At 43.9% G+C, this 20,497-nt stretch overlaps 1 protein-coding gene across 2 annotated transcripts in view; it reads left to right on the top strand.

Annotated features, from left to right (window-relative positions):
* The window catches only part of HM13 (histocompatibility minor 13), a 40,221-nt gene extending 20,087 nt beyond the window's left edge, over window positions 1-20,134 (top strand). Inside the window, exons 4-13 of one of the 2 annotated variants that reach the window (XM_070744363.1) lie at window positions 660-748; window positions 2,343-2,428; window positions 3,917-4,042; window positions 5,861-5,918; window positions 7,305-7,388; window positions 8,131-8,167; window positions 9,562-9,664; window positions 12,060-12,145; window positions 16,523-16,735; window positions 19,594-20,134. In XM_070744363.1, coding sequence (XP_070600464.1) covers window positions 660-748; window positions 2,343-2,428; window positions 3,917-4,042; window positions 5,861-5,918; window positions 7,305-7,388; window positions 8,131-8,167; window positions 9,562-9,664; window positions 12,060-12,145; window positions 16,523-16,673 — 820 coding nt within the window. In that variant the 3' untranslated portion in view covers window positions 16,674-16,735; window positions 19,594-20,134. The remainder of the gene's footprint in view (window positions 1-659; window positions 749-2,342; window positions 2,429-3,916; window positions 4,043-5,860; window positions 5,919-7,304; window positions 7,389-8,130; window positions 8,168-9,561; window positions 9,665-12,059; window positions 12,146-16,522; window positions 16,736-19,593) is intronic. The other variant, XM_070744364.1, reaches the window with a different exon arrangement.
* Window positions 20,135-20,497: the final 363 nt, after the last annotated feature.

Genomic DNA, 20,497 nt, shown 5'->3' with positions numbered 1-20,497 from the left:
GCAGACCAGATGGGTCTTTTTCTGCCATCAATCTTCTATGTTTCTAAATAAATAAATAAATTCAATTTAATTTAATTTATTTGACTTCCATGCTGCCCAATCCCATAGGACTCAGGGCGACTTACAACAATAAATAATACAATACAGTGATACAAAAGTCAAATATAAATAATAAAAAAACCAGTAAAAACCATTGTAAACACATTATAAAAACCCTAGCGATCTATCAAATCAAACACACATACATACCAGTCAATCACCATTACTAGATATTAACATTCACAGTGCCTGGGCCTGCCGGCAGAGCCAGGTTTTCATGGCCTTTCGGAAGGCCAGTAGGGTGGGAGCAGTGCGGACATCGTAGGGGTGGTGGTGGTAGTTGGTTCTATAGGGCTGGGGCAGCCACAGAGAAGGCCCTTCCCCGTGGACCTGCCAACCTGTATTGCTTTAGTTGATGGGACCTGGAGAAGGTCAACTCTGTGATCTAATTGGCCCCTGGGAGGTATGCGGCAGGAGAGGGTCCCGTAAATAGTCTTTTTAAAGGTATCTGTAAAAGATATTTTTGTCTGATTTCCTTCCATACAGCTGCCCTGCATTTTAAAACAACAGTCCCTTTCCTTCTTTTTTTTCACCTTCCTCTTCCTCCGATCTCATTTCAGCCCCATGATGAATAAATTTTTCCCAGGCAACTTTCCCAACAAGCAGTATCAACTCCTTTTTACTCAAGGTTCTGGAGAAGCAAAAGAAGGTAAGTTTGTTTGTTTGTTTGTTTGTTCGTTCATTCATTCATTCATTCATTCATTCATTCATTCATTCATTCATTCATTCATTCATTCATTCAATTTTCATGCCTCCCTTCTCCTTAGACTCAGGGCGGCTTACAACATGTTAGCAATAGCACTTTTTAACAGAGCCAGCCTATGGCCCCCACAATCCGGGTCCTCAGTTTGTTCCCTTGTTCAGACGAAGCTTGGAGCATTGACAAGACCTGACAGCTACCCTTGCCTTCTTGATTTACACGTTTGGCACCTGTTGATGGGATTTGGGGGGCAGGCTCCTATGGTCTCAAGCCCAACTTTCTTTCATCTGGTTCAGCTGACATTTCCCTCCCTACATTTCCATAAGGATTCAATTGCTTCTTATCCTTCCTCCAAAAGGGATCTTTTAAACAAAATCCCTGATTTTTCGTCACCTCGCTTAACACGCCTTCTTCATCTTTAGGGTAGACCAGCTTCAACATAGCCTCACACTAGTGACTGAAAAATATTTTTAAAATAAATTTTTATTCAAAACACAAGACCCAAACAGAGAAAAAAACCCGTAACAACAAGAACAACAAGCTTAATATAAATTCTACGATTTCCCCTTTTTCTTAAAGGTTAATTTGAACCTTTTTTTCTTTTCTGTCCAGCTATAAAGTTTGCCCCATATGGTATAATGTTCTTTATCTTGTTTGTTCTGTAATTCTAATGTAAGTTTGGTTAATTTTGCACATTTTCCTAATCACTATCTCTTTGCTTGGTATGTTTCCTTTTTTTCCAATTTTGTGCAAAACCCAATCTTGCTGATATAATTAATAATCTACCTTTCTATGTTGTCCTCTAATACAGGTTTTCCCAACCTTGGCAACTGGAAGATATCTGGACTTCAACTCCCAGAATTCCCCAGCCAGCGAATGCTGGCTGGGGAATTCTGGGAGTTGAAGTCCAGATATCTTCCAGTTGCCAAGGTTGGGAAACACTGTAGTAAACAATAGTGAAAGCTGTAGTAACAATGGCAACCTACAGGCTGGCAAATATATGTTGTTGTTTTTTTCTCTGTTTCATTTTTTTTTTATTCTTTCGTTTTTGTGTATTGTGTGCATTGCTGTATTGCCTTCTTTTCTTTGCATTGTATTTGTCCTGTTTTTGTTTTAGTGTAAATAATGAATAAAAAACTATTTTTAAGAACAATTGATCTTGATCAAAGTGTTCGCGAGCTATACCTAGTAAAAATAATCCAGGTTTCTTTTCTACTTGTCTCTCCACTATGTCTTCTAACCAGAGCTGAATTCTTCCCCAATATCTCTAATAATTCCTAATAGGTTTGTTTATTGATTGATTGATTGATTGATTGATTGATTGGATTTGTATGCCGCCCCTCCTCTCCGGAGACTCGGGGCGGCTAACAGCAATAACAAGACAGCATACAATAATAATCCAATACTAAAGACAATTAAAAACCCGTTATTATAAAAACCAAACATACATACAGACATACCATACAATACTATACCAGGTTCATTTCCAGTTTCCATTCTATTTCATAATTTAAAATGTGAAAATGTCTTTGTATTGTTGCAGAGGTTGTGAACTATGAGTTTGACACCAAGGATCTCGTCTGCCTGGCCGTGAGCAGCGTTGTGGGTGTCTGGTACCTGCTGAGGAAGGTAGGCTGAACTGCGGGCGAGGCAGGCAGGATAGCAGTAGCACTTGAGAATGAGGACTAGCATACTGCACGAGTCAAAAAGAGGGCGGGGAAAATATTGACGGAACCCTCGCATCCTGGACACAAACTGTTTCAGCTCCTGCCCTCAAAACGTTGCTACAGAGCACTGCACACCAAGACAACTAGACACAAGAACAGTTTTTTCCCAAATGCCATCACTCTGCTAAACAAATAATTCCCTCCACACTGTCAGACTTTCTACTAAATCTGCACTTCTATTCTACTAGTTTTTCTCATCATTCCTATCACCCATTTCCTCCCACTTATTACTGTAGGGCTGTGAATTTGTTGCTTGTATCCTAAGATTTCTATTAATATTGATTGTTTCTGATTGCTTATTTGATCCCTATGATAATCATGTACACCTCATGATTCTTGACAAATGCATGTTTTTCTTTTATGAACACTGAGAGCATCTGCACCAAAGAAAAATTCCTTGTGTGTCCAATCACACTTGGCTAATAAAGACTTCTAATTCTATTCTATTCTATTCTATATTCCATTCCATTCTATTTTTTTCTATTCTACTGTTGACAAATGTATCATATTTTTAATATACACTGAGAGCATCTGCACCAAACACAAATTCCTTGTGTGTCCAATCACACTTGACCAATAAAGAATTCTTTTCTATTCTATTCTATTCTATATTCCATTCTCTTCTATTCTATTGTTGACAAATGTATCATTTTTTTATACACTGAGAGCATCTGCACCAAACACAAATTCCTTGTGTGTCCAATCACACTTGACCAATAAAATAATTCTATTCTATTCTATTCTATATTCCATTCTCTTCTATTCTATTGTTGACAAATGTATCATTTCCTTTTATATACACTGAGAGCATCTGCACCAAACACAAATTCCTTATGTGTCCAATCACACTTGACCAATAAAATAATTCTATTCTATTCTATTCTATTCTATATTCCATTCTCTTCTATTCTATTGTTGACAAATGTATCATTTTTTTAATACACTGAGAGCATCTGCACCAAACACAAATTCCTTGTGTGTCCAATCACACTTGACCAATAAAATAATTCTATTCTATTCTATATTCCATTCTCTTCTATTCTATTGTTGACAAATGTATCATTTCCTTTTATATACACTGAGAGCATTTGCACCAAACACAAATTCCTTGTGTGTCCAATCACATTTGGCCAAGAAAGAATTTATTCCATTCTCGATCCCAGTGTTTCCCAACCTTGGCAACTTGAAGATATCTGGACTCCAATTCCCAGAATTCCCCAGCCAGCGAATGCTGGCTGGGGAATTCTGGGAGTTGAAGTCCAGATATCTTCAAGTATGCCAAGGTTGGGAAACAGTGCTCTATCCCACCCCTAATGGGTGCAGCCCATCACTGGTGTGGGATGTGGGTAGGGAAGCGTGGCTCAGGGTAGTTCTTCTCTTTTCCCCCCAGCACTGGATTGCCAACAACCTCTTCGGCCTGGCCTTCTCCCTCAATGGGGTGGAACTCCTACACCTGAACAACGTCAGCACGGGCTGCATCCTGCTTGGAGGCCTCTTCATCTACGACGTCTTTTGGGTAAAGTCCCCTGTTTGTTCCCAGGCTCGGCAGATCCTGTGGGCGACATTCTTTAGTTCTTTATTTATTAGCCTTTTCTACTCTTCCTCCTTGGTGTTCTGTTGGGCTCTCTGGTAGAATCCTCCTGAAAATTCACAGGTACAAATTTCAGACACACACACCTTTGCAAATTCAAAAATATGTTCTTTATAATGACAATTCCCTTAAACCAAGCCCTCTTTTGGTACAGCAAAGAGCACTCGTCTCCAAACAAACTGGTAATTTGTACAAGTCCCTTATCAGTTCTGTGATACTTAGCTTGAAGCCGTGAGGCAATTCACAGTCCTTCTTCTTTCACAAAGTGAAACACACTTTGCTCTGGTTTAGTTTCAAAGTGGGGAAAAATCAGCACACAAAAGGTCAAAGTCAGTAAAGCAGTCATGAAACACAACCATCAGATAATCCTCCACAATGGCCAAACCCACAGGCTGCTCTTTATAGCAGCCTCACTAATGACCACAGCCCCACCCAATCACAGGTGGCCTCATTTTCTTTGATAATAATCTCTTAGCAGTTGCTGCCTATGCATCGCTCTCCGCATGCGTGGCTGTATCATTAACTCTTGTTCTGAATCCAAGGAGGAGCTAGATAATTGATCTCCTTCTGAGCTGTCTGCCACACTCTCCTCCTCCCTGTTACTCATGTCTTCTTGGTCAGAGGAGCCTTCATCAGCAGATTCCACCGGGGGCAAAACAGGCCTGCAGCATGTGGATGTCTCCCCCACACCCACAGTCCTTGGGGCAGGAGCTGGGCCAGAGCTAACCACAACACTTGGCTACCATCTAATGCCTGATCCGCTCACAAGGCCACACCTTATTTTCCCAGACCAGTTGACTTACCAAAGCCAGGTAGAAGGTGGGTTAGGGAGAATCTCCTGCAAAGAGAGTAGTTTTAATTGCTTCTAAATGCCAATATATACCTTCGGGACCTCTTTCTGCCGCACGAATCCCAGCAACCGATTAGGTCCCACAGAGTTGCCCTTCTCCGGGTCCCGTTGACAAAACAATGCCGTCTGGCGGGACCCAGAGGAAGAGCCTTCTCTGTGGCGGCCCCAGCCTTCTGGAATCAACTCCCCCTGGAGATTAGGACTGCCCCCACCCTCTTTGCCTTTTGTAAACTTCTAAAAACCCACCTTTGCCGCCAGGCGTGGGGAAATTGATTCTCCTCGACCGCTCCATTTTATGTATGGTTTGTTTGGGTTGTATGAATGTTTTTAAATCAAGGGTTTTTAACTGTGTTCCTGTTTTAATCATTGGATTTGTATTTTGTATTCTTGTTGTGAGCCGCTCCAAGTCTTCGGAGAGGGGGCGGCATACAAATCAAATCAAATCAAATCAAAATAAATAAATAAATATAAAAATAAATAAATAAATAAATAAATAAATAAAATATTTCAAAAGCAGAAAAAAAATGAAGGGGTATAAAACTGAATCTATCCCGTTTTTCTTAGAACAATTAGCTGAACTCTGCCTTGTTTATCATTACGTTAGGTAGTAAAATCTCATTATTCAGGTTAAATTGCCATGTTGGCACCTTGAGATAAATAAGTGGGTTTTGGGTTGCAGTTTGGGCACTCGGTCTCTAAAAGGTTCACCATCACTGGTATATGTGTTTTCATTCATGTATGTTTTTAAGTTGGAGAAAAATACTTTAAAAAAAATTATACCCCAAAAGCTCAGAAGTATGGTAGAAACAGATTCTCTTGCAACTATGCTGCACCTGATGGATCGCAGCCTGCCGATCACCCCTCTTCTCTAATTCTGCTCTCCTCTTTCCTAGGTATTTGGCACCAATGTGATGGTGACTGTGGCCAAGTCATTTGAAGCCCCCATCAAATGTGAGTAGCTATGGAACCCCCCCTCACCCCCCCCCCCCAAAGCCTTTAATGACAGTTCACCATGATTCAAGTTCGTAGCAATAGCATTTAGACTTATATTCCGCTTCACAGTACTTTTACAGCACTCTCTAAGCCAGACCTGGGCAAAGGGTGGCCTGCGGGCTGGATGCGGCCCGCCTGCTGTCTGTAACCAGCCTGCGGAGGTTGGAAGGAAGGAAGGAGAAATGGAGGGAGGGAGGAAGGAAGGAAGGAAGAAGGGGAAATGGAGGAAGGAGGGAAGGAAGGAAGGAGAAATTCTCTTCCCATGCCCTTTTGCAAAAGTCCAATAAATGCTCATTTTTTAAATTGTTCATTGGTTTCATTGGCCTTTCCAAGAAATTTAAAGCAAACCCCCACCCCACCTCTCAGGGAAAAAAAGGGAGGGGAGGAAGAAGAGGAATCCAAAACTACTTTCAGGCAAAGCCTCCACTATGTTTTCTCAACTGACAATGTAGGTCAATTGAAGAGAGGCACCTGAAAGGAATATTTTGAAAGAGAAGTAAAGAACTGCCCAAAAGCAGAAATAAAAGGCAGAGAAAATCAGAGAGACAGAAGCTTCTCTCTATTTGGAGAAGGAAGGAAGGAAGGGGTAGGCAATTAATTTATAATTATAATATAATATATAGTATAATATAATCTATGAAAACACACACACACACACACACACACACACACACATATATACACATATACATATAATTATAATATAATTAACTGAGTTCTACCCAATAATATACAGTATTGGATAGAACTGAGTTAATTATATTAATCCAGCCCTCTAAAACCCTCCCAATTTCTCATTCGGCCCCATGGCAAAATTAATTGCCCACCTCTGCTCTTAACGGTTTACAGAGTCAGCATATTTGCCCCAACAATCTGGGTCCTTATTTGACCCACCTTGGAAGTATGGAAGGCTGAATCGACCTTAAGCTGGCCAGGATCGAATTGCTGGCAGTGATTTATTGGATTTATATTAGATTTATTGGATTTATATGCCGCCCCTCTCCGCAAACTCGGGGCGGCTCATGGGCAATGCCATACTGCATTGGAAGGGAGGAAAGGAAGGGGAGGGGCGGGGGGGGGGAGGAAGGAAGGAAGGAAGGAAGGAATAGCAGTATCACTTAGACTTATATACCGCTTCCTAGTGCTTTTGCAGCCCTCTCTGGCCAAGGTTGGAGACCCCTGCTTTAGAGTGGAGGGCTTTCCCTTTTCTATGGCTAAAAGACCCCTCCCAGCCCAGAACCAACTGCCCTTGAATGTCTTTTGTGCCAATTTCCGGGGCTCCTCCCCCTGCAATGGGTTTTTCCATTTGTCTTTCTCACCACTCTCGTTCTTCTTCCCCTGCAGTGGTTTTCCCCCAAGACCTGCTGGAGAAGGGCCTGGAAGCCGACAATTTTGCCATGCTGGGCTTAGGGGACATTGTGATTCCTGGTAAGGCAAATGGTATGAGGGTTGGTTGGTTGGTTTTCTTTCTTTCTTTCTTTCTTTCTTTCTTTCTTTCTTTCTTTCTTTCTTTCTTTCTTTCTTCATCCTTCCTTCTTTTCTTTTATCTCTCCTCCCTGATTCCCTCCCTCCCCCACTTTCCTTCCTTCCTTCCTTCTTTCTTCCCTTCCTTCCTTCCCTCCTTCCTTCCTTCTTTCCTTTTTTCCTTCCTTTTTTCCTTCCTTCCTTCCTTTTTTCCTTCCTTCCTTCCTTCCTTCCTTCCTCTCCTTCCCTTCCCTCCTACCTTCCCTCCTTTCTTTCTTTCTTTCTTTCTCTCTCTCTCTCTTTCTTCATCCTTCCTTCTTTTCTTTTATCTCTCCTTTTTTCCTTCCTTCCTTTCTCTCTCTCCTTCCCTTCCCTCCTTTTTTTCTTTCTTTCCTTCTCTTTTTTCTTTCTTTCTAACAATCACATTAATAATTTAATAACCGTAGCAATTCGCTTAACAACTGCAGCTGGGAAAGCTGTAAATGGGTGCAAAATCCACCACTGTCTTGCTTAACATCGGAAACGTTGGGACTGCACTGTGTTTTTTAGTCAAGGAGTTTTGTATTTTGTATGTTGAATTTGTAGCCACAAGGGGGCACTGTAGGCCGGTTGCTCATTGGAATGAGACAATCCAGCTGCCTGGCAGGAAAACTGGACTGAAAACATTAGATTCTCAGTGACTTTATCCAGCCTTCTCTTCCTCCAGGTATCTTCATCGCTCTTCTCCTGCGCTTTGATATCAGGTAAACCCTTTGCAACAACTTAACAATTGAAAACCCCCACCCACCTTCCAGCATTAAGAGAACAGAGAGCAGAGAAGGTTGATTTGAGAGCAACAAAGATGGTTAGGGGACTGGAGGCTAAAATATATGGAGAACAGTTGCAGGAATTGGGGATGTCTAGTTGACATGACAGAAGTAACTTATGGACAGAACTGGGACCTTGGAGTCTTAGTGGAAAAACCATTTAAATATGAGCCACTCTTGTGCAGCAGCTGCCAAAAAACCCAACAAAATTCTAGGCTGCATTAACAGAGGGAGAGAATCAAGATCATGTGAAGGGTTAATACCACTTTATGAGGCCTTGGTAAGGCCACACGTGGAATACGGCATCCAGTTTTGGTCACCAGAATGCAAAAATGATGTTGAGACTCTAGAAAGAGTGCAGAGAAGAGCAACAAAGGGACCGCCTTCTGCTGCACGAATCCCAGCGACCAGTTAGGTCCCACAGAGTGGGTCTTCTCCGGGTCCCGTCAACCAAACAATGTCGCTTGGCGGGACCCAGGGGAAGAGCCTTCTCTGTGGCGGCCCCAGCCCTCTGGAACCAACTCCCCCCAGAGATTAGAATTGCCCCCACCCTCCTTGCCTTTTGTAAGCTGCTTAAAACCCACCTCTGCCGCCAGGCATGGGGGAATTGAGACCCTCTTTCCCCCTAGGCCTTTACAATTTTATGCATGGTATGTCTGTATGTATGATTGGTTTTTATATAATGGGTTTTTAACTGTTTTTAGTATTGGATTATTGTCATATACTGTTTTATTACTGTTGTTAGCCGCCCCGAGTCTGCGGAGAGGGGCGGCATACAAATCCAATAAATCAATCAAATCAAATCAATCAACAAAGAGGATTAGGGGACTGGAGGCTAAAATATATGAAGAATGGTCGCAGGAACTGGGTATGGCTAGTTTAATTAAAAGAAGGACCAGGGGAGACATGATAGCAGCCTTCCAATATCTCAGGTGTTGCCACAAAGAAGAGGGAGTCAACCTATTCTCCAAAGCACCTGAGGGTAGAACAAGAAGCAATGGGTGGAAACTAATCAAGGAGAGAAGCAACTTAGAACTAAGGAGGAATTTCCTGAGAGTCAGAACAATTAATCAGTGGAACAACTTGTCTCCAGAAGTTGTGGGTGCTTCATCTCTGGAGGTTTTAAAAAAGAGATTGACCAGTCATTTGTTCGTGCCAAAAGGGTCCATTTGTGCACCATTGGTGTGCACATGCTTCTCGCTCTGTTCTTACTGTTATTCCTTGACCACCACTTTCTCTTTGGGTCCATTTTCGTAATTCGCTCAACCTGTGGGTTTGTACGTGAGTTCTGGACTGTCCTAATTCTGTCATCCCTTTTCTTATCATGACAGCCTGAAGAAGAATACCCACACGTATTTCTACACCAGTTTCGTGGCCTACATTTTCGGACTCAGCGTGACTATCTTCATCATGCATGTCTTCAAACATGCTCAGGTGAGTTACCTGGACCGGCCCCCACCTCCCCCAGACCAGGTCATAGGAGCTGAGTAGCGTTGCAGGAACAAAAAATGAGCCGTGGAAATCTGGGAGAGGACACACACATAGGCCATGTATGTGTCTTTGGAATTTGGAATACAGCGTTCCCTCGATTTTTGTGGGTTCCAACTTCGCAGATAGCCTATACCACAGTTTTTCAAAAAATATTAATTAAAAAATACTTTGCGGGGTTTTTCCCTATACCACGGTTTTTCCCACCCGATGACGTCATACGTCATCGCCAAACTAATAATTTTTGCAAATAAATAAATAAAAAAAATTATTGTTAATAAATAATTATGTTTATAAATATCAGGATCACTAAGTGTCTTATTCAATGGTGAGTACTAGTAATAATGGTGAGTAATTGTTGTTAAGGGAATGGGAAAGGGTAATTTAGGGGTTTAAAGTGTTAAGGGATGGCTTGTGATACTGTCCATAGCCAAAAATGGTATACAGTATTTACTTCCGCATCTCTACTTCGCGGAAATTCGACTTTCGCAGGTGGTCTTGGAACGCATCCCCTGCGGAAATCGAGGGAACACTGTACTGTGTCCAGTTCTGGAGACCTCACCTACAAAAAGATATGGATCATATTGAACGGGTCCAAAGACGGGCTACAAGGATGGTGGAAGGTCTTCAGCATAAAACGTATCAGGAAAGACTTCATGAACTCAATCTGTAGAGTCTGGAGGACAGAAGGAAAAGGGGGGACATGATCGAAACATTTAAATATGTTAAAGGGTTAAATAAGGTTCAGGAGGGAAGTGTTTTTAACAGGAAAGTGAACACAAGAACAAGGGGACACCATCTGAGGTTAGTTGGGGGAAAGATCAGAAGCAACATGAAAAAATATTATTTCACTGAAAGAGTAGTAGATGCTTGGAACAAACTTCCAGCAGACGTGGTTGGTAAATCCACAGGAACTGAATTTAAACATGCCTGGGATAAACATATATCCATCCTAAGATAAAATATAGGAAATAGTATAAGGGCAGACTAGATGGAGCAGGAGGTCTTTTTCTGCAGTCAATCTTCTGTTTCTATGTATCCCTTTAAGACAGGGATGGGGCTCAGGAATTCTGGGAGTTGAAGTCCACAAGTCATAAAGGACAATCCAGTTCAGCAAACTGTGGCTGTAAACGCTGAGTAGAGAGGGAGTTGGGTGTAGTGAGGTTGGCACTTAAGTATTCATTTGGGAAATTGAAACAGTCTGAAGCCGTCTAAGCCAAATAAGAACTTTTCTCAAGAAGTAGGATTTCCAAAAAAAAAGAGCTTCATACCGCTTCATAGTGCTTTTATAGTCTTCTCTAAGCGGTTTACAGAATCAGCCTCTTGCCCCCAACAATCTGGGTCCTCATTTGACCCACCTGGGAAGGAAGGAAGGCTGAGTCGACCTGGAGCCGGTGGTGAGATTTGAACTGCTGAACTACAGCTAGCAGTTAGCTGAAGGAGCCTGCAGTGCTGCACCGTAACCACTGCGCCACCTCGGCTCAAAAAGTAAACGAGGAACAAGACCTGTTGTAGACTTAGGGGAAAAGTGTAGAACTTCCAAAGAGAAGTAGTGAAGGAACAGGAGCTGTAGTAGACTTGGAGGAAAAGTGTAGGAATTCCAAAGAGAAGTATTGGAGGAGCAGGAGCTGTAGTAGATGGGAGAAAAGTGTAGAACTTCCAAAGAGGAGTAGTGAAGGAACAGGAGCTGTAGTAGACTTGGAGGAAAAGTGTAGGAATTCCAAAGAGAAGTATTGGAGGAGCAGGAGCTGTAGTAGATGGGAGAAAAGTGTAGAACTTCCAAAGAGGAGTAGTGAAGGAACAGGAGCTCTAGTAGACTTGGAGAAAGAATGTAGAACTTCCAAAGAGAAGTAGTGGAGAAGTAGGAGCTGTAGTAGACTTAGGGAAAGAGTGTATAACTTCCAAAAACCAGTAGTGAAGGGACAGGATCTGTAGTAGATTTGAGGAAAGAATGTAGAACTTCCCAAAACAAAAAGTGGAGTAGCAGGATCTGTAGTAAACTTGGGGATAAAGTATAGAACTTCCCAAAAGATGTAGCGAAACTACAAGATCTGTAGTAGGCTTGGGAAAAGAATGTAGAACTTCCAAAGAGAAGTAGTGGAGGAGCAGGAGCTGTAGTAGACTTGGGGACGAGAAGTATCAGAAGAGCAAAAGTTATGGACTTCCAAGGCTGAGGAATTCTGGGAATCAAAAGCCCACCAGATTGGAGGCTTCCCACCGGGAACCACGAAAAGCTCGTGAGCACCTCCGCTGGAGGGGAGGTATCTTAGCAGGCTGGACCCTGATTCTCTCTGGCCTGCCCCTCGCCTTCTACCGTTCTCTCTTGCTCTTCCTTCCTCAGCCTGCCCTCTTGTACCTGGTTCCGGCCTGCATCGGTTTCCCTCTCCTGGTCGCCTTGGTCAAAGGAGAAGTGGCCGACATGTTCAGGTGAGTCCATTTTGTGTGGTACGTCTAGTCCTCGACTAATGACCATCACAGAGCCTGGAATTTCCGCTCTCAAGTCACGAAATGACCACATGACTTACCACATGACTTATTTTTTTGTGACACACAAACATACCATGGGAGATGTCTCAGTTCCCCCATGCCTGACGGCAGAGGTGGGCTTTAAGAAGTTTGCGAAAGGCAAGGAGGGTGGGGGCAGTCCTGATCCCTGGGAGGAGCTGGTTCCAGAGGGTCGGGGCCACCACAGAGAAGGCTCTTCCCCTGGGTCCCGCCAGATGACATTGTTTCGTTGACGGGACCCGGAAAAGGCCCACTCTGTGGGACCTAACTGGTCGCTGGGATTCGTGCGGCAGAAGGTGGTCCCGGAGATATTCTGGCCTGATGCCATGAAGGGCTTTATGGATCACAACAAATACTTTGAATTGTGACCGGAAACTGATCGGCAACCAATGCAGACTGCGGAGTGTCGGTGTGACATGAGCATACCTAGGGAAGCCCATGATTGCTCTCGCAGCTTCATTCTGCACGATCTGAAGTTTCCGAACACTCTTCAAAGGTAGCCCCATGTAGAGAGCGTTACAGTAGTTGAACCTCAAGGTGATGAGGGCATGAGTGACTGTGAGCAATGACTCCCGGTCCAGATAGGGCCACAACTGGTGCACCAGGCGAACCTGGGCAAACGTCCCCCTCGCCACAGCTGAAAGATGTTTCTCTAATGTGAGCTGTGGATGGAGGAGGACGCCCAAGTTGCGGACCCTCTCTGAGGGGGTCAGTAATTCCCTCCCCAGAGTAATGGACAGACAGATGGAATTGTCCTTGGGAGGCAAGACCACAGCCACTCCGTCTTATCCGGGTTGAGTTTGAGTCTGTTGACATCCATCCAGACCCCAACAGCCTCCAGACACCGGCACATCTCTTCCACTGCTTCGTTGACTGGACATGGAGTGGAGATGTACAACTGGGTATCATCTGCGTACTGATGATACCTCACCCCATGCCCTTGGATGATCTCACTCAGCGGTTTCATGTAGATATTGAATAGCAGGGGGGAGAGGACTGACCCCTGAGGCACCCCACAAAGGAGAGACCTCGGGGTCGACCTCTGACCCCCCACTAACACCGACTGCGACCGACCGGAGAGGTAGGAGGAAAACCACTGGAGGACAGTGCCTCTCACTCCCAACCCCTCCAGCCGGCACAGAAGGATACCATGGTCGATGGTATCGAAAGCCGCTGAGAGGTCAAGAAGCACCAGGACAGAGGATAAACTCCTGTCCCGGGCCCGCCAGAGATCATCCACTTCCGCGTTAAGGGTTCATAAGCTGTGATGGACTTAAAGTGGTTTTATCCATAACCTGATTTTATGACTTTTAGGTGGTCGTAAAGTGTAACGCAGTAGTTTGTGAGTGCTGGGATGATAATTCCGTCCTCCTCAGTAAGTCTACAGAAGTGGTGGGCAGACTTCCCTAAAGAGTAGCCTCCTTTTGTGAGTTAGGGTCTCCGCCACAGGCTCAAAACTCAGATACTGGTAGTTCTCGCCTTATGACCGCAGTTGAGCCCAAAATCGTATGACCTTTGGAGACTGCAATCATCATTAATACGAACCAGTTGCCAAGCGTCAGAATTTTTTCTTGGAGGAGGAAAAGGACCACTTGGTGCTCTGTGAGCTTAGTTTGGTTTTTTGGCTGACGTTTCATGACCCAACTAGGGAACATCATCAGTGCTAGGAGGAAGAGGAGGAAGACAGAAGAGGGAATGGAGGGGGAAGGAGAGGGAGGAGGACTGTGGGGTACTTGGTGCTCTCTGAGCTTGGTTGTTTTCTTGCAAACGCTTCACTACCCAACTAGGGAACATGATCAGTGCTAGAAGGGAGAGTGGGGTCTGTGGAGTGGGAGAGGAGGAAGAAGATTGTGGGGTCCTTCCTGCTCTCTTGAGGCAGGATGTTGGCTTGTAGACATCTCATGACCCCATTTCTAAGAGTTATGGCATCTGTTGAGATATGACCACCATATCTCAGGGAATTTTTGAACATTGTTCTTCCATGCTTGGCTTGGCATCGAGAGTGGAGTAGTACGAAGGTTATCCAGAAAGTATGGTTACTAGGCACATAGCTCTGTGGGGAATGTTCACGGGAGAATTTTATTTATTTATTTATTCATTCATTCATTCATTCATTCATTCATTCATTCATTCATTCATTCATTCATTCATTTATTAGATTTGTATGCCGTCCCTCTCCGTAGACTCGGGGCAGCTAATAACAATAATGAAACATCATATAACAAATCTAATATTTAAAATAATTTTTAAAACCCTTATTTAAAAAACCAAACATACACACAAGCCTACCATGCATAAATTGGGGGAAGGGAATATCTCAGTTCCCCCAAGCCTGACGACAAAGGTGGGTTTTAAGGAGCTTACGAAAGGCGAGGAGGGTGGGGGCAATTCTGATCTCTGGGGGGAGTTGGTTCCAGAGGGTCGGGGCCGCCACAGAGAAGGCTCTTCCCCTGGGTCCCGCCAAACGACTATTGGTATGACTATCGTGTAGCAGGAAGCCAGCGGAAGAGAATGAGCAGTGCCAGGGGTCAGTAGATCATCGACAGGCGTTGTAGGGAAGGTTAGAGATGAGCGTCCTCATTCCATTTCCCTCCAAGGGTGAAGTGCGCGCTGTAATGCGCTACCTGAATGCTAAGGGCATGAATGCTGCTGCGATGGGGGCCCGAGATGCTTATTGAAGCACACAAAATCGACAGTCAGTGCTGCCCTGAGAATTTCTTGACTGTTTCGAGATTGAAGGCGAGGCTTTTCTCCACTGTAGAGTGACAGGAGATGAAATTTGGGCTTCACTACTCCAGAGGGCAAATGTCAATCAATACAGTGGCACATAGAGCCATACCTGCGTGCATGGGAGCAGTTCTCCTAGTTCAGCTCCAGTGTGCATCTGTGCGCCAGTCTGGCCCTGCCCATGCTGCCTCTCCCCTCCCTGGAGTCTCCAAGGAACCCATGTTGGATGCCAGGTAAGCACAGGGCTCCGCAGAGGCTCCTGGAAGGCATTTTCAGCCTCGAGGGAGGCCGTTTTTGCCCTCCCCAGGCTCCAAGGAAACCTCTGGAGGCCTCGGAGGATGAAAAACGGGCCTCCTGACCCACCAGAAGTTGGGAAATGAGCCATTTCCGCCCTCTGGAGGCTTTAGGGAGGCCTGCCAAGCCCAAATTTGTTTGTTTGTTTCTTTAATCTAATCTAATTTAATTTATATGAGGCTTCAGGGAAGCCTGCTAACCTCAAATTAATTAATTAATTCATTTATTTATTCATTCATTCTAATTTATATGAGGCTTCAGGGAGGCCTGCTAGGCCCAAATTTATTTATTCTAATTTATACGAGGCTTTAGGGAAACCAGCTAACCCCAAATTTATTTATTTATTCATTCATTCATTCTAATTTATATGAGGCTTCAGGGAGGCCTGCTTGGCCCAAATTTATTTGTTTGTTTATTTATTCTAATTTATATAAGGCTTCAGGGAGGTTTTCTTGGCCCAAATTTATTTGTTTGTTTATTCTAATTTATATAAGGCTTCAGGGAGGCCTTCTTGGCCCAAATTTATTTGTTTCTTTGTTTATTTATTCTAATTTATATGAGGCTTCAGGGAAGCCTGCTAGGCCCAAATTTATTTGTTTGTTTATTCTAATTTATATGAGGCTTCTGGGAGGCCTGCTAGGCCCATATTTATGTATTCATTCATTCATTCATTCATTCATTCATTCATTCAAATTTATATGAGGCTTCAGGGAGGCCTGCTAGACCCAAATAAATGTATTTATTTATTCCTTCATTCAATCAATCAATCAATCTAATTTATATGCCACTCAATTCCCGAAGGACTCTCGGCGGCTTACAAAAGGGGGCGCAGGAGGGTATCATGTGTGCCTGCGGGGAGGCGGGGCAGCACGGGACATGCGCACATGTGCAAGGGGCGGGCTGCGGGGGGCATTGAACTATAGGAACGGGCATGTACACACGCACGGAAAAAAAGGTTCCCCCTAGCTGGTGCTAAGGTCTCCTGCTGGAGCAGGGGGTTGGACTAGAAGACCTCCAAGGTCCCTTCCAACTCTCTTTATTCTGTCATCAGGTCACCCTATGGGTCCCCCCACCCCAGTTTTGACAGCCCCTCCTGCAAACTCTTTCCTCTGGGGGTAATCGAGCTCAAAAGGGATTGCGGGCAGCTTTGCCAGCTCATCTACACCTCGCCAACTCTTCCTAAGCTTCTCTTTCTTCTTTTGCCCCCTCCCCACTTTGTCTCTCCTCCCTACCCCTCCCTACCTGCCCCCCTTCTCTCTTTCTCTCTGTGTTCTGCAGCTATGAGTCTTCTGCCGAAATCTTGCCCCACACCCCGCGGCTCATCCATTTTCCTAACGTCTCCGGGTCTCCGTCCAGCTTGGCCGATTCTATGCAGCAGAGCCCGACGTGTTCCCACAGACGCCGTCAGCAGAATCCCAGTGTCATGTAGCCCCCCCTTTTCCTCCCTGCCCCCCCAAGGCAAGGCCCTGCCCGCTGCGAGACTCTGGCCAGGTAGGGTGAGAATCGAGGGCCCTGGCAAGTGGGGAGGGTCCAGGGTAGGGGCAAGGCATGAGCCACTCATCAATAACAGAGAGGGGCGGCATACAAATCTAAATAATAATAATAATAATAATAATGATAATAATGATAATAATAATATTAATAAGTTACAGTGGTACCTCTAGATACGAGCTGCTCCACATGCGAGTATTCCAAGTTACGAGCCGCGACATGAGCGAAATTTCTGTTCGACACCCGAGCTCAAATTCGGGATACGAGCCGAGCTTCCACTAGGTGGCGCAAGAATCTCCTTGCTTCCGGTTATCTCGGCGCAAAAAACAAAGTCTAAAGGCATTCGTTCGAGATGCGAGTTGATCGACTTACGAGCTTGGGTCTGGAACGAATTAAACTCGTATGTCGAGGTACCACTGTATTTTTAATTCTCACGAATGCCAGGGTTCCAAATAGCATCGGAAATCAAATCAAGAGTCCGAGGCAAAGTATTCTTCAAAAGTTCCAATTTACTAGCAGAGCCATATTGGTACATCTGGGAGAAACCCGATTCTGAAGTCCCAGGGATTTCTGCACCCAGTTGTAAATTCAAACCCTGGTCCCTACAACCCCCATATCCATCACGTTGACCAATCTTCACCTGCCAACTTGGCGGCAAACTCCCATCGCCTTCCGTGCAGGTGAAGGAGTGCAGAGACAAAGAATGACCTTGACCAATCTAGAAGGAATTTGTCATGGCTACCTGCAGATATCCTTCATGCAATTCCCGCTCCCAGATTCCCACGGCTTAGAGTACATTTTAAAATAACATAAAATGAATAGATTAACCATGCATATTAAAAAGAAAGAAGACTTAGTCTTCTACAAAATTTGGGATAAATGGTATAATTGGCTGCAAAAAAGGGGAACAAATAATTTTTTTCTTTACGTCACATCAAGGAGATATAAGAACAAAAATAGAGAATTTTTTATTTCTTTTTTGTTAAATATGCTAAAATTATACATAAGTAAAAATCAGATAAATACCAGATTTCTTATGATCTGGTAAGAATCACTTATTTAACCCAGAATGAATATCATTGGTAATTTACATTTAACTTTTGCTTCTGTTTCCATCTTTTTTCTTTTATATATTATAAACTTAAGTAATTACCTTTATTTATATAAGACATAGAATTAAATTTGAAAGCATTGAAAAATACCAATATGAAAAATCTGCATTAATATATACGTAAGGGAAGAGAGAACTCTAGATCTCTCTAGTTTTTAAATGTTTGTGTGTATTTGTGTTTGTCGTTTTATAATGTATATGAATTTATCCTTCCTAATAAAATTATTTAAATTTTTTAATAGCATAAAGCATGAAAATAGCATAAAGTGTGGCAGGCCAAAGAACCCAAATAAAATGGCTTGGGCCTGACAGGCGGCCTACCCTCAGGAAAAGGCCATGTCCTACAAGAAAAGAAATAGAATAACATAAGGGATTAATACCACATCCTTAACTACCCCCAGTAGTTGTCTGGATATGTATGTATGTATGTATGTATGTATGTGTGTGTGTGTTTGTTTGTTTGTTTATTTGTTGTATTTGTCAAACAAGTATAGAGTTATAGATTGTATTAACATAACAAAGTATAAAGAAGCGTTTAAAATTTATTTTATTTATTTATTATTTAGATTTGTATGCCGCCCCTCTCCGCAGACTCGGGGCGGCATACAAATCTAAATAATAAATAAATAAATAAATAAATAAATAAATAAATAAATAAATAAATAAATAAAAGGATAATAGGATAATAGGACTGAAAGACAGGGACGATATACACAATGGTGCGCGTATGCACGCCCCTTACAGACCTCTTGGAAAAGGGGAAGATTTGGGGGTTAGGGGAAGAAACCCCTGAGTCACATAATGAGTTCCAGGCATCGATTGCTCTGTTGCTGAAGTCGTATTTTCTGCAGTCAAATTTGGAGCGATTTACATTTAGTTTGTATCTATTACGTGCTCTTGTGTTGTTGTTGTTGTTGAAGGTGAAATAGTCACTGACAGGAAGGATGTTATTGTGTATGATCTTAGGAACAACAGTTAAATCAGTTCGGAGGTGACGTAAATGTAGATTGTCTAACCGTAGTACAGTAGTACCTCTAGATACGAGTTTAATTCGTTCCAGACCCGAGCTCGTATGTCGATCAACTCGCATCTCAAACGAATACCTTTAGACTTTGTTTTTCCGCGCCGAAATAACCAGAAGCACGGATTCTTGCGCCACCTAGTGGAAGCTCGGTTCATATCCCGAATTTGAGCTCGGGTGTCGAACAGAAATTTCGCTCGCGTCGTGGCTCGTAACTTGGAATACTTGCATGTGGAGCAGCTCGTATCTAGAGGTATTATGTATTTGAAGTCTGGAGGAGTAAGGTAGTTTGTTTCGAGAGGAGTGAAGGACAGTATTTCTGGGTTTTGTCCAATTTTACGATCTTTCTTGCGACCAGTTTTTAAGCAAATTATGGCAGTTGTTCATCAGAACGATACAGGTAGTTCTGGAGTTACGACTACCACGGAGCCCGAAATGTATGTGGTTAACTGAGAAATTGAAGCGAGTTTGCTCCATTGTGCAACTTTTCTTGCCTTAGTTGTTTAACTGGCTGGGGAATTCTGGGAGTGGACGTCCACCCATCTTAAAGCCTGTTGAGTGAGGAATTCTGGGAGTGGACGTCCACCCATCTTAAAGCCTGCTGCTGGAGAATTCTGGGACTTAAAATGACCTAAATTGAGATTCTGGTGGGGAAGGGCACTATAACTGACCCCCCTCTGGCCAGGAGTCGGCCCCACTCACCCTCCTTTCCCTCTTTCTCCCCAGCTACGAGGAGAACACCGTCCCGAAGGAAGGCAAGGAAGACCTCAAAGAAGACGTGACAGAGACAGAACCCGAGAAGAAAGAGAAATAACGGCGAACGACCGGCCAGGCTGGGCTTCCTCCCCCCCTCCCTCCGACCTCCCCCTTCCCCAAATCGCAAACGGTTTTCATTTTTGTTTTCCAAGCCAAACTGGATAGCGCGACAGCCATATGTGGGGTCCGCTTGTCTCTCTGTGCGTCTGTCTGTCTGTCTGTCGGACTTTTGGCGGCTCAGATCTGCCTTCCTTGGAATCCCCTCCCTGGGGGAGGAAAAAGGCAGGGGGGGGCTTACGGAGTTAAGGGTTCTCCCCCTCCTCACCTACCTCCCACGGTTCTCCCCCTCCTCGAAAGAAGCTTTTGACACCAGTCCCCCCCCCCCTTCCTTTCTTCATTACCTGGGGGGAGGGTTGGGGAGGTAGAGGGAGGGGGTCTGGGGTTCTGATTTTTAAATTTTGTATTGTGGATTTGCTTCTTCTCATATTAAAAGGGAAAAAAATGAAAGCCAGAAGAGGACCGGAACGGATAATTCTTGGGACCTGGGAGGTGTGATCGTGGGGGCTGGATTTGGGGTCTTGTTAAGGTGTATGTAGAGTGACCCCTGAATTATTATTATGTTGTCAGCATTATACACTAGGCCTAGATCAGTGTTTCCCACCTTGGCCACTTGAAGATACCTGGACTTCAACTCCCAGAATTCCCCAGCCAGCATTCGCTGGCTGGGGAATTCTGGGAGTAGAAGTCCAAATATCTTCAAGTGGCCAAGGTTGGGAAACACTGGCCTAGACCCAATGATAGACGTACTGTATTGTAACCAGAGTACATGTGGCAGTGGTGGCTTGGTCAGACAACAATACAAGTCAACAGGATA

The sequence above is a fragment of the Erythrolamprus reginae genome, chromosome 3 (assembly GCF_031021105.1).
Source record: "Erythrolamprus reginae isolate rEryReg1 chromosome 3, rEryReg1.hap1, whole genome shotgun sequence".
In the NCBI taxonomy this organism is placed as follows: domain Eukaryota; kingdom Metazoa; phylum Chordata; class Lepidosauria; order Squamata; family Dipsadidae; genus Erythrolamprus; species Erythrolamprus reginae.
The sequence above is the reverse complement of the archived record's forward strand: the minus strand, read 5'-3'. Positions and strand labels throughout refer to the sequence as shown.